General features: G+C 42.3%; 1 protein-coding gene across 10 annotated transcripts in view; it reads left to right on the top strand.

Moving 5' to 3' along the window:
• The window catches only part of ZEB1 (zinc finger E-box binding homeobox 1), a 194,020-nt gene that overhangs the window by 167,846 nt on the left and 11,229 nt on the right, over nt 1-14,945 (top strand). For all 10 annotated transcript variants that reach the window (XM_073801737.1, XM_073801732.1, XM_073801735.1 and 7 more), the window contains 2 exons: nt 5,572-5,774; nt 8,882-8,987. In XM_073801737.1, coding sequence (XP_073657838.1) covers nt 5,572-5,774; nt 8,882-8,987 — 309 coding nt within the window. The remainder of the gene's footprint in view (nt 1-5,571; nt 5,775-8,881; nt 8,988-14,945) is intronic.

Below are 14,945 nucleotides of genomic sequence, written 5' to 3'. Positions count from 1 at the left end.
GGGGTCTTTTGTGTTTCCATACAAATTGTGAAATTTTTTGTTCTAGTTCTGTGAAAAATGCCAGTGGTAGTTTGATAGGGATGGCGTTGAATCTGTAGATTGCTTTGGGTAGTATAGTCATTTTCACAGTGTTGATTCTTCCAATCCAAGAACATGGTATATCCCTCCATCTGTTTGTATCATCTTTAATTTCTTTCATCAGTGTCTTATACTTTTCTGCATACAGGTCTTTTGTCTCCTTAGGTAGGTTTATTCCTAGGTGTTTTATTCTTTTTGTTGCAATGGTAAATGGGAGGAATGCAAGAGACTTCTGTGCATTAATTTTGTAACCTGCTGCTTTACCAAATTCACTGATTAGCTCTCGTAGTTTTCTGGGAGCATCTTTAGGATTCTCTATGTATAGTATCATGTCATCTGCAAACAGTGACAGCTTTACTTCTTTTCCGATTTGGATTCCTTTTATTTCTTTTTCTTCTCTGATTGCTGTGGCTAAAACTTACGAAACTATATTGAATAATAGTGGTGAGGGTGGACACCCTTGTCTTGTTCCTGATCTTAGAGGAAATGGTTTCAGTTTTTCACCATTGAGAATGATGTTGGCTGTGGGCTTGTCATATATGGCCTTCATTATGTTGAGGTAAGTTCCCTCTACGCCTACTTTCTGGAGGGAAATGGGTGTTGGGTGTTGAATTTTGTCGAAAGCTTTTTCTCTTTCAGTTTGTTAATAGGATGTATCACATTGACTGATTTGCGTACACTGAAGAATCCTTGCAATCCTAGAAAAAACCCCAACTGATCATGGTGTATGATCCTTTTAATGTGCTGTGGATTCTGTTTGCTAGTATTTTGTTGAGGACTTTTGCACCTATGTTCATCAGTGGTGTTGGCCTGTAGTTTTCTTTCTTTGTGACATCTTTGTCTGGTTTTGGTATCAGGGTGAGGGTGGCCTTGTAGAATGAGTTTGGGGAATGTTCCTCCCTCAGAAGAGTTTAACAAGGTTAGGTGTTAGCTCTTCTCTAAATGTTTGATAGAATTCGCCTGTGAAGCCATCTGGTCCTGGACTTTTCTTTGTTGGAAGATTTTTAATCACAGTTTCAATTTCAGTGCTTGTGATTGGTCTGTTCATATTTTCTGTTTCTTCCTGATTCAGTCTTGGCAGGTTGCGCATTTCTAAGAATTTGTCCCTTTCTTCCAGGTTGTCCATTTTATTGGCATAGAGTTGCTTGTAGTAATCTCTCATGATCCTTTGTATTTCAGCAGTGTCACGTGTCTCCTTTTTCATTTCTAATTCTATTGAGTCTTCTCCCTTTTTTTTCTTGAAGAGTCTGGCTAATAGTGTATCAATTTTGTTTATCTTCTCAAAGAACCAGCTTTTAATTTTACTGATCTTTGCTACTGTTTCCTTCATCTCTTTTTCATTTATACCTGATCTGATGTTTATGAGTTCTTTCCTTCTGCTAACTTTTGGATTTTTTTGTTCTTCTTTCTCTAATTGCTTTAGGTGTAAGGTTAGGTTGTTTATTTGAGATGTTTCTTGTTTCTTGAGGTAGGATTGTACTGCTATAAACCTCCCTCTTAGAACTGCTTTTTGCTGCATCCCATAGGTTTTGGGTCGTTGTGTTTGGGCCGTTGTGTTTTCACTGTCATTGTTTCTAGGTATTTTTGGATTTCCTCTTCGATTTCTTTAGTGATCTTAGTTATAGTTATTTAGTAGTGTATTGTTTAGCCTCCATGGTTTTTTTTTTCCTGTAATTCATATCTAATCTCATAGCATTGTGGTCAGAAAAGATACTTGATATAATTTCAGTTTTCTTAAACTTACCAAGGCTTGATTTGTGACCCAAGGTATGATCTATCCTGGAGAATGTTCCACGAGCACTTGAGAAGAAAGTGTATTCTGTTGTTTTTGGATGGAATGTCCTATAAATATCAATTAAGTCCATCTTGTTTAATGTATCATTTAAAGCTTGTGTTTCCTTATTTATTTTCATTTTGGATGATCTGTCCATTGGTGAAAGTGGGGTGTTAAAATCCCCTACTATGATTGTGTTACTGTCGATTTCCCCTTTATGGTTGTTAGCATTTGCCTTATGTATTGAGGTGCTCCTATGTTGGGTGGATAAATATTTACAATTGCTGTATCTTCTTCCTGGATTGATCCCTTGATCATTATGTAGTGTCCTTCTTTGTCTCTTTTAATAGTCCTTATTTTAAAGTCTATTTTGTCTGATATGAGTATTCCTACTCCAGCTCTCTTTTGGTTTCCATGTGCATGGAGTATCATTTTCCATCCCCTCACTTTCAGTCTGTATGTGTGCCTAGGTCTGAAGTGGGTCTCTTGTAGACAGCATATATATGGGTCTTGTTTTTGTGTCCATTCAGCCAGTCTATGTCTTTTGGTTGGAGCATTTAATCCATTTACATTGAAGCTAGTTATAGATATGTATGTTCCTATTACCATTTTCGTAATTGTTTTGGGTTTGTTATTGTAGGTCTTTTCCTTCTCTTGTGTTTCCTGCCTAGAGAAGTTCCTTTAGCATTTGTTGTAAAGCTAGTTTGGTGGTGAATTCTCTTAGCTCTTGCTTGTCTGTAGAGGTTTTAATTTCTCTTATCGAATCTGAATGAGACCCTTGCTGGGTAGAGTACTCTTGGTTGTAGGTTTTTCCCTTTCATCACTTTAAATATGTCCTGCCACTCCCTTCTGGCTTGCAGAGTTTCTGCTGAAAGATCAGCTGTTAACCTTATGGGGATTCCCTTGTATGTTATTTGTTGTTTTCCCCTTGCTGCTTTTAATATATTTTCTTTGTATTTAATTTTTTCTAGTTTAATTAATGTGTGTCTTGACATGTTTCTGTATGGGACTCTGCGCTTCCTGGACTTGATTATTTCCTACATTAGGGAAGTTTTCAGCTATAATCTCTTCAAGTATTTTCTTGGACATCCCTTTCTTTTTCTCCTCTTCTTCTTCTGTCCTCAATTCATTTCATTCTTTTTTCTGCTCTGTGGTAGTTATTTCCACTATTTTATCTTCCATGTCACTTATCTGTTTTTCATTGTCTGTTTGCTCTTTAGTTCTTCTAGGTCCTTGTTAAACGTTTCTTGTATTTTCTCCATTCTATTTCCAAGATTTTGGATCATCTTTACTATCATTACTCTGAATTCTTTTTCAGGTCGACTGCCTATTTCCTCTTCACTTGTTTGGTCTGGTGGGTTTTTACCTTGCTCTTTCATCTGCTGTGTGTTTCTCTGTCTTCTCACTTTGCTTAACTTGCTGTTTTGGGGGTCTCCTTTTCGCAGGCTGCATGTTCGTAGTTCCTGTTGTTTTTGGTGTCTGCCCGCGGTGGGTAAGGTTGATTCAGTGGGGTTGTGTAGGCTTCCTGGTGGAGGGGACTAGTGCCTGTGTTCTGGTGGATGAGGCTGGATCTTGTCTTTCTGCTGGGCAGGAGGACCATGTCCAGTGGTGTGTTTTGGGGTGTCTGTGGACTTATGATTTTAGGCAGCCTCTCTACTTACGATTTTAGGCAGCCTCTCTGCTAATGGGTTGGGTTGTTCCTGTCTTGCTAGTTGTTTGGCATGGCCTGTCGAGCACTAGAGATTGCTGGTCATTAGTGGAGCTGAGTCTTAGCGTTGAGATGGAGATCTCTGGGAGAGCTTTCGCTGACTGATATTATGTGAAGCCGGGAGGTCTCTGGTGGACCAGTGTCCTGAACTCAGCTCTCCCACCCCAGAGGCACAGGCCTGACACCCAGCTGGAGCACCAAGACCCTGTCAGCCACACAGCTCAGAAGAAAAGGGAGGAAAAAAAAGAAAAAAGAAAAGAAAGTTATTAAAATAAGAAGTTTTTAATTATTAAAAATGAATTAAAAAGTAATTTAAAAAAAGGGGAAAGAAAGAATAGAGCAACCAAACCATAAAACAAATCCCCCAATTATAACAAGTGCTCAAAACTATACTAGACAGACAGAACCGTAGGACAAATGGTAAAGCAAAGCTGTACAGACAAAATCACACGAAGAAGCAAACACATACACACTCACAAAAAGAGAAAAAGAAAAATATCTAAAAGGAAGAGAGCAACCAAATCAATAAAAAATCTACCAGTGGGCTTCCCTGGTGGTGCAGAGGTTGAGAGTCTGCCTGCTGATGCAGGGGACTTGGGTTCATGTCCTGGTCTGGGAAGATCCCACATGCCGCGGAGCGGCTGGGCCCGTGAGCCATGGCTGCTGAGCCTGCGCGTCCGGAGTGGCCACAACAGTGAGAGGCCTGCGTACCGCAAAAAAAAAAAAAACCCAGTGATAACAAGCTCTAAACACTAAACTAAGATAAACATAAAACCAAACCCAAGTCTACAGTTGCTCCCAAAGTCCACCTTCTCAATTTGGGATGATATGTTGTCTAATTAGGTATTTCACAGATGCAGGTACATCACGTTGATGGTGGACATTTAATCCGCTGCTCCTGAGGCAGCTGGGAGAGATTCCCCTTTCCCTTCTTTGTTTGCACAGCTCACAGGGGCTCAGCTTTGGATTTGGCCCCGCCTCTGCGTGTAGGTCGCTGGAGGGCGTCTGTTCTTCGCTCAGACAGGACGGGGTTAAAGGAGCCGCTGATTCGGGGGCTCTGGCTCACTCAGGCCAGGGGAAGGGAGGGGCACAGAGTGCGGGGCGGGCCTGCGGCCGCTGGTGCAGGATGTTGCACCAACCTGAGGCGCGCCGTGCGTTCTCCCGGGGGAGTTGTCCCTGGATCCCGGGACCCTGGCAGTGGTGGGCTGCACAGGCTCCTGGGAGGGAGGTGTGGATAGTAACCTGTGCTCGCACACAGGCTTCTTGGTGGCGGCAGCAGCCTTAGCGTCTCTGGCGTCCGCACTTTTAGCCGCGGCTCACGCCCGTCTCTGGAGCTTCTTTAAGCAGCGCTCTTAATCCCCTCTCCTCGCGCACCAGGAAACAATGGTCTCTTACCTCTTTGGCAGGTCCAGACTTTTCCCCGAATCCCTCCCGGCCAGCCGTGGCGCACTAACCCCCTGCAGGCTGTGTTCATGCCGCCAACCCCAGTCCTCTCCCTGCGATCCGGCCGAAGCCCGAGCCTCAGCTCCCAGCCCCACCCGCCCTGGCGGGTGAGCAGACGAGCCTCTCGGGCTGGTGAGTGCCGGTCGGCACCGACCCTCTGTGCAGGAATCTCCCCGCTTTGCCCTCCGCACCCCTGTGGCTGCGCTCTCCTCCGCCACTCGCAGTCTCCGCCCGCGAAGGGGCTTCCTAGTGTGTGGAAACCTTACCTCCTTCACAGCTCCCTCCCCCTGGTGCAGATCCCGTCCCTATTCTTTTGTCTCTGTTTTTCCTTTTTTCGTTTGCCCTACCCAGGTACATGGGGGGTTTCTTGCCTTTTGGGAGGTCTGAGGTCTTCTGCCAGCATTCAGCAGGTGTTCTGTAGGAGCTGTTCCACGTGTAGATGTATTTCTGGTGTATCTGTGGGGAGGAAGGTGATCTCCACGTCTTACTCTTCCGCCATCTTGACAGTCTGTCCTGGCAATATTTTTTTAACGTTTTAACTTTAAAATATATGATCCTTCTTTTACAGGAACACCAGATGCATTTTCCCAGTTACTCACCTGCCCATATTGTGACAGAGGATATAAACGCTTTACCTCTCTGAAAGAACACATTAAATATCGCCATGAAAAGAACGAAGACAACTTCAGTTGCTCCCTGTGCAGTTACACCTTTGCGTACAGAACCCAGCTCGAACGTCACATGACCTCCCACAAATCAGGAAGAGATCAAGTAAGTGGAATGACTGCATTCACGAAATTTCCACACTGAGAACTCACCCCTCCACAGAAGGCGAGGGTTTTAATATACTGAAAAATTTAGGTGATGTGTCTGGTCTACAGCCTTATGAAAAGGAAAGTGATTATTCATTTGGATTATCTGGTCATTTCTGATTTTAAAAGCACATATGAACACTATGTTAGAGGTAACTAAGTTTTCTTTTTCAGGTAGGTCCCTTTCATCTCAATTTAATTGTTTTGCTTATACCATAACAAATATTTCTCTTACGTTTAGGATTTCAGAATACATACTACTGGAATGTTCAGTGTAGAGAAAACAACTGATTACATAAACTGCATGCCTCTAAAAATCTAAAGTTTAGACTCTAAACCATTTTTAATCTGAAGATTCAATTTTCATATGGTTTATTCTACTTGTTTCACTTTGCCTCAATTTCTAGAAGCACAGACCAAGACTATCCTGTAAGTGTAAGTTATATTTAAATTGTTGGCTCTGTACTTAAGTACAGGTTAAAGTTAAAGAAGCTTTTGCCAGTTGTCCTTTTATAAGATCCTGATAACTATCAACTGCAAGTAATGAAATTTAGCTACTTAATTCTAGATTTAAAAGTCAAGTAAATATTCAGCTGCACAGGGTATGTTGAGGCTATGTCCAGTTTCTTATATCCAAGGATGTGAACATCTGTCCACCTGAGTGCATGAGAGTCTGCTCTGTGTGCACCTAAGTCACACATCCCCTAGAGGACAAGTTACCCCAAACCAGAAAACTGCAACAGAATGATGAGAAGGGTCAGCCTGTCTTCTCAGGACTCTGGGGACAACACTCACGAACTAAGATAAGGGGTGTGGGAGGGTGGCAGGCAGGGAGCAAGAACCAAGCTTCTCCTTAGGTGGGTCAGTCCACGCAGGGCACTTGGGGTGGAGCGAGCGCCAGGAGGGGAGAAAACTGACACACGGAAGACAAAGCCCATCTGTTCGCATCTGCCCCGCACGAGTCTTGTCAGGGACAATACAGACGCATGCTCTTGCCACCCTGGTGTCCCGACATGACCATGCTATAGACAAGCCCTGGGGAAAGGGCCTGCCAGGTGATGTTTGGGGAGCAGCTCCGTCCTGCCTCTGCTGCCCCACATCCTCTACCCTGAGGGCCCTTGTCAAAGGAGGGGACCTTCAGAGGACAGATGGAACTGGTGGGGAAAGCAGGAGATGCTGCTATAAAATTGTAAGATCTCTGATGAGGGTGAAGGCCACTTTCTGTGAGGATTTGTCCGATGGGTTTTGCAAAGGTAGTCGGTTTTATATGTGAAGTATGTAGTCAGACCAACGTCAGAAAGGAGCTGTGATAAATGTAATAATGTGAGAAACAGAATTGGGAACAATTTAGGTTAGGACCAAAGGGCAGACCATCTGCCTTGCTGGCCTTTGAAAAGTGTCTGAGTTTCGATTCTGTATGAGGCCTGTTGTAGGTGTTAAAGGCACAATAGTGAACAAGATGAGCCAAGTCCCTGCCCGTAGAAGGCGTGTATTAGTAGGTGACCGAAATGTAAGCTATACAAGCAGGTAGAATGATGAAAAAATAGAGGAAGAGGATAGAAAGTTTTTCTTTTTTTACAGGGTAGGGAGACCTTTCTGAGAATAAGTGTGATAGGGAAGCCACTGAAAGATACTGCATTTTGTCTTTAGATTCTAAGGCAGCTCGGGCTCCTGGGTGGAAAGTAGACTGAGAGAGACAAGAAGGAAGCAGGGAGCCCACTTAGAGGCTGTGGTCTAGGCCAGAGGTGGTCGGTGTGGCGGACGCAACATCGTTAGGGACCGTGGGTGCAGGGTGGCTTGCTGAGGGATTGAACAAGGGTCTGAGGGAAAGAGAGGGATCGGGGATTCCTCCGAAGTTCAGGGCTTAAATGATGATCAGATCAATGAGGGGGTTATTCACAGAGGTAAGAGACACACGAGGGGAGGGCCGGGCCGACTCTTCCAGGAGAGAAATGCAGGCGTCACCGCAGGCCTGTTGATAGTGGCCTGTTGCTTCCCAGTGGGGACCATCGAGGGAGCGGCCGGCTGTGAGGGCCTGGCATTGAGGGGATGGGAGACGTCGAGCGAGAGACATTTGGGAGTTGTCACCGTATGTTCGGTTTCAAAGCCAGGGGTTTGGGTGAAGGAGAGCATGGTACGTGCTCATTCTCTGTCCTTCCTGTACGAAGGACAGAAGAAGGGAGAGTCCAGTGAGGGAGAGCACGCAGCAAGCAGAGCTTGAGCCTTTGACAGATGGGTAGAATCTTAACTGTCAGAATTCAGGGGAAGCAGAGCCAGGAAGTAAGGCATAGTATAAATCAGAGCAAGGAGGCGAAGAGCAGTACATGTGCAGGAGGTTGGGACCCACTGGACGACTGGGACATAGGCTCCTGAGAGGGGACTGGCGAAGAAGCCTGGAAACTCAGGGGCTATGAACCTGGCGTCTGTAGTAGTAGAATCTGGGTTCAGAGGTGGAGAGGAATCCTCTAGAAATCTATGAGCAGAATTGGTTGAATAGTTCAATTCCAGTGGTGCTTCTGTAAGAGTAATAGAGGGTACAGGATAGATTCGAAGTATACAGAAGTGGGGATTTGGTAAGCCAGGCAGAAGGCTAGTACAACCACCCATATTGGGCTGAAAAACATGGAAGTACTTTTTAAATCATCAGATTAAGGTACATTTTGGAAATACCAAACTTACTAGAGACAGGCTACGGTGCTGAAAAAGCCCGGCCCTTTCTTCTGCGTAGTAACTGTGCTACAGACAGATGACGGATGTTCTCGACTGCGGTTCCGTTATCTGTGAATCAGACTGCAGGCGACGTGGCCTCTAGTTCCTAGCGAAGTGCGTAGTGTTTGTGCTAATGCTGTGCTGCTTCACACTTCTGATCCTTTAGGAAGTGGAGATTTTCCTTTATGTCAAAATTCTGTTGCCATGATCAACCTCCTTTTGGTAATATTCCTAGTGTTAGATTTTTGTGACTGTTAAAATTTGAGAATCACCAAAACCTTACTTTTAGTAGATTGGATGTTCTTTATCTCTAAAGCCTTTTTGCTTTATAAATAAAACACCAATTCTTTCTTACAGAGACATGTGACGCAGTCTGGGGGTAATCGTAAATTCAAGTGCACTGAATGTGGAAAAGCTTTCAAATACAAACACCATCTAAAAGAGCACTTAAGAATCCACAGTGGTAAATATTTGTTTTCTTTGTCTATGGTGAATATCATAGCAATTACGGTAATAAATTAGTATCACATGCGATCGACACACATGATTAGAAATGCTGCTTTTCTTTTAGGATAAAGACTAATCTGGAGAAATCTTCTGCTTGTAAATGGTATTTTACTGGAATCTTAATCTTTGACTAAAGTATAGCAAGTATAAAGTATAGCAAGTATACTAAAGTATAGCAAGTCAATAGGACATACTCCAAATTTCCTCATCAGAATAGCATGCATTAACCAGACATACAACCTGAAAACACTTCAGCTTTCTGGTGAATGTCTGCACAGTTAACAAGGGAATGATAAAGGGTACGGGGTACCATGTGCACAAGGAAAGGAGGAGATGAAGACACTCTACCTGAGAGAAGTAGAAATGGAACTCGAGGCAGGAGGTGGCAGTGGGTGCTGTGGAGTCAGCGGGAGAGGGCAGCACAGCAGGGCGCGGACTGAGGCGTGAAGGGGGACTTAGAGGAGGGAAATGTGCTCTGCCCTCCTCTCGCCCTTCCCTTCTACACTAGTCATTGTCTGCAGCTTTAGGTACAGAATGAACATTACTATATGGTAAAAATGTTACGTCTGTTTAGAAACTTGTTTCCACAAAAGCTCTCAAAACCTAGAAAGTATCCCACATTTGCATTATGAACTCTGTTAGTCTCCTGATTAATTCTGATATATTACTTAAGACTTAAGACTTAAATAATTTTAATGAAAAACAGTGGTTAGCTCATGAGTGGGAAATTATGTGTCTGCACACGCTTATTTTGTGAAGATTTCACAAATGTCCTGCAAGAAGAGTAGAGTTGGGTGGCCTTATGAGGGCTGCTTGGTGATATCTGTGTTTTATTTTGGAATTGCATTTACAGACGTTGTGCTGAATTGGTTGTTGAGGGCTAAATAATGTTAAAGTTACCACTTAAACCAAGACTCATACAAATACAGTTTAAAATTTTTACACATTATAATGTGGCTGGAAAGTAAAGATTGTCTTTTAGAGCCTGGAATAGGATCCTGTTTCTCAGCTTCTCAGCTCCTGTGCCATTGAACAGTTTTCATCAATTTTATACATATATATTAATATTAACATATATTAATATATATATTAAATGGACCTTTTCTCCTCTTACACCACTGTCCTTTTTTCTTCCGGCCTTATAATCGACATATAGCACTGATAAGTTTAAGGTGTACAGTGTGATCTGACTTACGTACATCATGAAATGATGGATGTTCACTAAACTTACTGTGATAATCTCATACAGACGCAAAATTATAGAAAAAAAATACGTTCCTTGTGATGAGAGCTCTTGGGATTTACTCTCAGCTTCCATATACAACATGCTGCAGTGTTGATTATACTTATCATGTTATACATGGCATTCCTAGTACTTACTTATCTTATAACTTCTTATAACTGTAAGTTTGTACCTTTTTTGACCACCTTCATCCAGGTCCCCCCCACCCCCCGCCTCTGGTAATCACAGAGCTGATCTCTTTTTCTATGAGTTTGTAGATTTTTATAAAGTGTCTTTGTCTGGTTTTGGTATCAGGCTGATGCTGGCCTTGTAGAATGAGTTCAGAAGCATCCCTTCCTAAAGTAAGATTCACTTACAAAGTGAATGTCATATGGTCCTATTGCAGTCATACAAGAGGACTTATCAGATCTATAGATGATACACAGTTGGGATGCACAGATCACACCAAACATTAAAATATAAGTCTAGAAACAAGAAGTTAATAATCACAGAATCCTACGTTGATATTCAAAAATCAACCTCAATCAAGTAGGGAGCTAGTAGCTGTAGTACCTACAGAAAAACTTTAGGAGTTTCGATGGTGAAGAGCTTTGTATAAGCGAACAGTATGCTGCTGCTGTAAAAGATAAGGCAAATTTAGGCCGCATCGTAGAACCAAAACTTCCACTGTGCTCTGCTCTCCATTCATTATGTATTTATGTCTCTTATTCTTAAAATTATTTACTAAGAGGCTTGTACACCTTCAATACAGCAAAAATTTTAAAAACATTTAAGAAAAATAAAGTTAAGAAAGTAAGACAGGCATGAAGTAAACATGAGAACAAAAGGAATATATAAAATCCTTTGCACATGCTAGAAGTGACCACAAATTAGACCCTAAGGTTTCGGAAGTAAGAAAACTACAATTAGTAACCAAGACCCAGAGTGACTGTAAGTAAAAAGAATCAGTTGCTGGAAAAAGCACAACCCTTCCTGATACTAAGTCCATAGAGAAAGTTGTTCCTTGAAGCATCACTAAGAATAAAGAACAGGGAGGACCTTCAAGATGGCGGAGGAGTAAGACGAGGAGATCACCTTCCTCCCCACAAATGCATCAGATATACATCTACATATGGAACAACTCCTACAGAATGCCGGCAGAAGACCACAGACTTCCCAATAGGCAAGACTCTCCCCACATACCTGGCCGTGTGGCTGACAGGGTCTTGGTGCTCCAGCTGGGTGTCAGGCCTGAGTCTCTGAGGTGGGAGAGCCGAGTTCAGGACACTGGTCCACCAGAGACCTCCCGGCTTCACATAATATCAGTCAGCGAAAGCTCTCCCAGAGATCTCCATCTCAATGCTAAGACCCAGCTAAACTCAGTGACCAGCAAGATCCAGTGCTGGACAGGCCATGCCAAACAACTAGCAAGACAGGAACACAACCCCACCCATTAGCAAAGAGGCTGCCTAAAATCATAATAAGGTCACAGACACCCCAAAACACACCACTGGACACGGACGGTCCTGTCGACCAGAAAGACAAGATCCAGCCTCACCCACCAGAACACAGGCACCAGTCTCCTCCACTAGGAGCCTACACAACCCACTGAACCAACCTTAGCCACTTGGAGCAGACACCAAAAACAGAACCTGCAGCCTGTGAAAAGAAGACCGCAAACGCAGTAACTTAGGCAATGAGAAGACAGAAATACACAGCAGATGAAGAAGGTAAAAACCCACGACACTGAACAAATGAAGAGGAAATAGGCAGTCTACCTGAAAAAGAATTCAGAGTGATGATAGTAAAGATGATCCAAAATCTTGGAAATAGAATGGAGAAAATACAAAAAACATTTAACAAGGACCTAGAAGAACTAAAGAGCAAACAGACAATGATGTACACCACAATAAATGAAATTAAAAATCCTCTAGAAGGAATCAATAGCAGAATAACTGAGGCAGAAGAACGGATAAGTGACCTGGAAGATAAAATACTGGAAATAACTACCACAGAGCAGAATAAAGAAAAAAGAATGAAATGAATTGAGGACAGTCTCAGAGACCTCTGGGACAACATTAAACTCACCAACATTCGAATTACAGGGGTCCCAGAAGAAGAGGAGAAAAAGAAAGGGACTGAGAAAATATGTGAAGGGATTATAGTTGAAAACTTCCCTAATATGGGAAAGGAAATAATCAACTCCAAGAGGACAGAGAGTCCCATACAGGATAAATCCAAAGAGAAACATACCAAGACACATGTTAATCAAACTATCAAAAATTAAATACAAAGAATTAAAAGCAGCAAGGGAAAAGCAACAAATAACATAGAAGGGAATCCCATAAGGTTAACAGCTGATCTTTGAGCAGAAACTCTGCAAGCCAGAAGGGAGTGGCAGGACATATTTACAGTGATGAAAGGGAAGAACCTAAAAACCAGATTACTCTACCCAGCAAGGATCTCATTCAGATTGGACGGAGAAATTAAAACCTTTACAGACAAGCAAAAGCTAACAGAATTCAGCACCACCAAACCAGCTTTACAACAAATGCTGAAGGAACTTCTCTAGGCAGGAAACACAAGAGAAAGAAAAGACCTACAATAACAAACCCAAAACAATTAAGAAAATGGTAATTGGAACATACATATCAATAATTACCTTAGATGTAAATGTATTAAATGCTCCAACCAAAACAAAGACTGGCTGAATGGATACAGAAACATGTGCTGTCTGCAAGAGGTGCACTTCAGACCTAGGGACACATACAGACTGAAAGTGACGGGATGGAAAAAGATATTCCATGCAAATGGAAATAAAAGAACGCTGGAGTAGCAATTCTCCTATCAGACAAAGTAGACTTTAAAATAAAGGCTAGGGCTTCCCTGATGGCACAGTGGTTGAGAGTAAACCTGCCAATGCAGGGGACACGGGTTCGTGCCCCAGTCCAGGAAGATCCCACCTGCCACAGAGCGGCTGGGCCCATGAGCCATGGTCGCTGAGCCTGCACGTCCGGAGCTTGTGCTCCGCAACGGGAGAGGCGGCCACAACAGGGAGAGGCCACAACAGTGAGAGGCCCGCGTACCGTAAAAAAAAAAAAAAGAAATACTAGCAAACAGAATCCATCAGCACATTAAAAGGATCATAGTGGGATTTATCCCATGAATGCAAGGATTCTGACAAAATTCAACACCCATTTATGATAAAAACCCTCCAAAAAGTAGGCATAAAGGGAACTTACCTCAGCATAATAAAGGCCATATATGACAAACCCACAGCCAGCATCATTCTCAATGGTGAAAAACTGAAAGCATTTCCACTAAGATCAGGAACAAGACAAGGTTGCCCACTCTCACCACTCTTATTCAACATAGTTTTGGAAGTTTTAGCCACAGCAGTCAGAGAAGAAAAAGAACAGGAATCCAAATCGGAAAAGAAGAAGTAATGCTGATGACATGATACTGTACTAGAGAATCCTAAAGATGCTACCGGAAGACTACTAGAGCTAATCAATGAATTTGGTAGAGTAGCAGGATACAAAATTAATGCACAGAAATCTCTTGCATTCCTATATACACACTAATAATGAAAATTCTGAAACAGAAAATTAAGGAAACACTCCCATTTACCATTGCAACAAAAAGAATAAAATACCTAGGAATAAACCTGCCTAAGGAGACAAAAGACCTGTATGCAGAAAACTATAAGACACTGATGAAAGAAATTAAAGATGATACAAACAGATGGAGAGATATACTGTGTTCTTGGATTGGAAGAATCAACACTGAAAATGAGTATACTGCCCAAAGCAATCTACAGGTTCAGTGCAAAACTACCAATGGCATTTTTCACAGAACTAGAACAAAAAAATTGCACAACTTGTATGGAAACACAAAAGACCCCAAATAGTCAAAGCAATCTTGAGAACGAAAAACAGAGCTGGAGGAATCAGGCTCCCGGACTTCAGACTATACTACAAAGCTACAGTGATCAAGACAGTATGGTGCTGGCACAAAAACAGAAAGATAGATCAATGGAACAGGATAGAAGCCCAGAGAAAAACCCATGCACATATGGTCACCTTATCTTTGATAAAGGAGGCAAGAATATACAGTGGAGAAAAGACAGCCTCTTCAATAAGTGGTGCTGGGAAACCTGGACAGCTACGTGTAAAAGAATGAAATTAGAAAACTTCCTAACACCATACACAAAAATAAACTCAAAATGGATTAAAGACCTAAATGTAAGGCCAGAAACTATCAAACTCTTAGAGGAAAACATAGGCAGAACACTCTATGACATAAATCACAGCAAGATCCTTTTTGACCCACCTCCTAGAGAAATGGAAATAAAAACAAAAACAAACAAATGGGACCTAATGAAACTTCAAAGCTTTTGCACAGCAAAGGTTACTATAAACAAGATGAAAAGACAACCCTCAGAAAGGAGAAAATATTTGCAAATGAAGCAACTGACAAAGGATTAATCTCCAAAATACACCAGCAGCTTATGCAGCTCAATATCAGAAAAACAAACAACCCAATCCAAAAATGGGCAGAAGACCTAAATAGACATTTCTCCAAAGAAGACATACAGATTGCCAACAAACACATGGAAGGGTGCTCAACATCACTAATCATTAGAGAAATGCAAATCAAAACTACAATGAGGTATCACCTCACACCGGTCAG

Source organism: Tursiops truncatus, chromosome 2, assembly GCF_011762595.2.
Source record: "Tursiops truncatus isolate mTurTru1 chromosome 2, mTurTru1.mat.Y, whole genome shotgun sequence".
Lineage (NCBI taxonomy): Eukaryota > Metazoa > Chordata > Mammalia > Artiodactyla > Delphinidae > Tursiops > Tursiops truncatus.
This window is presented reverse-complemented; position numbering and strand designations above follow the sequence as displayed.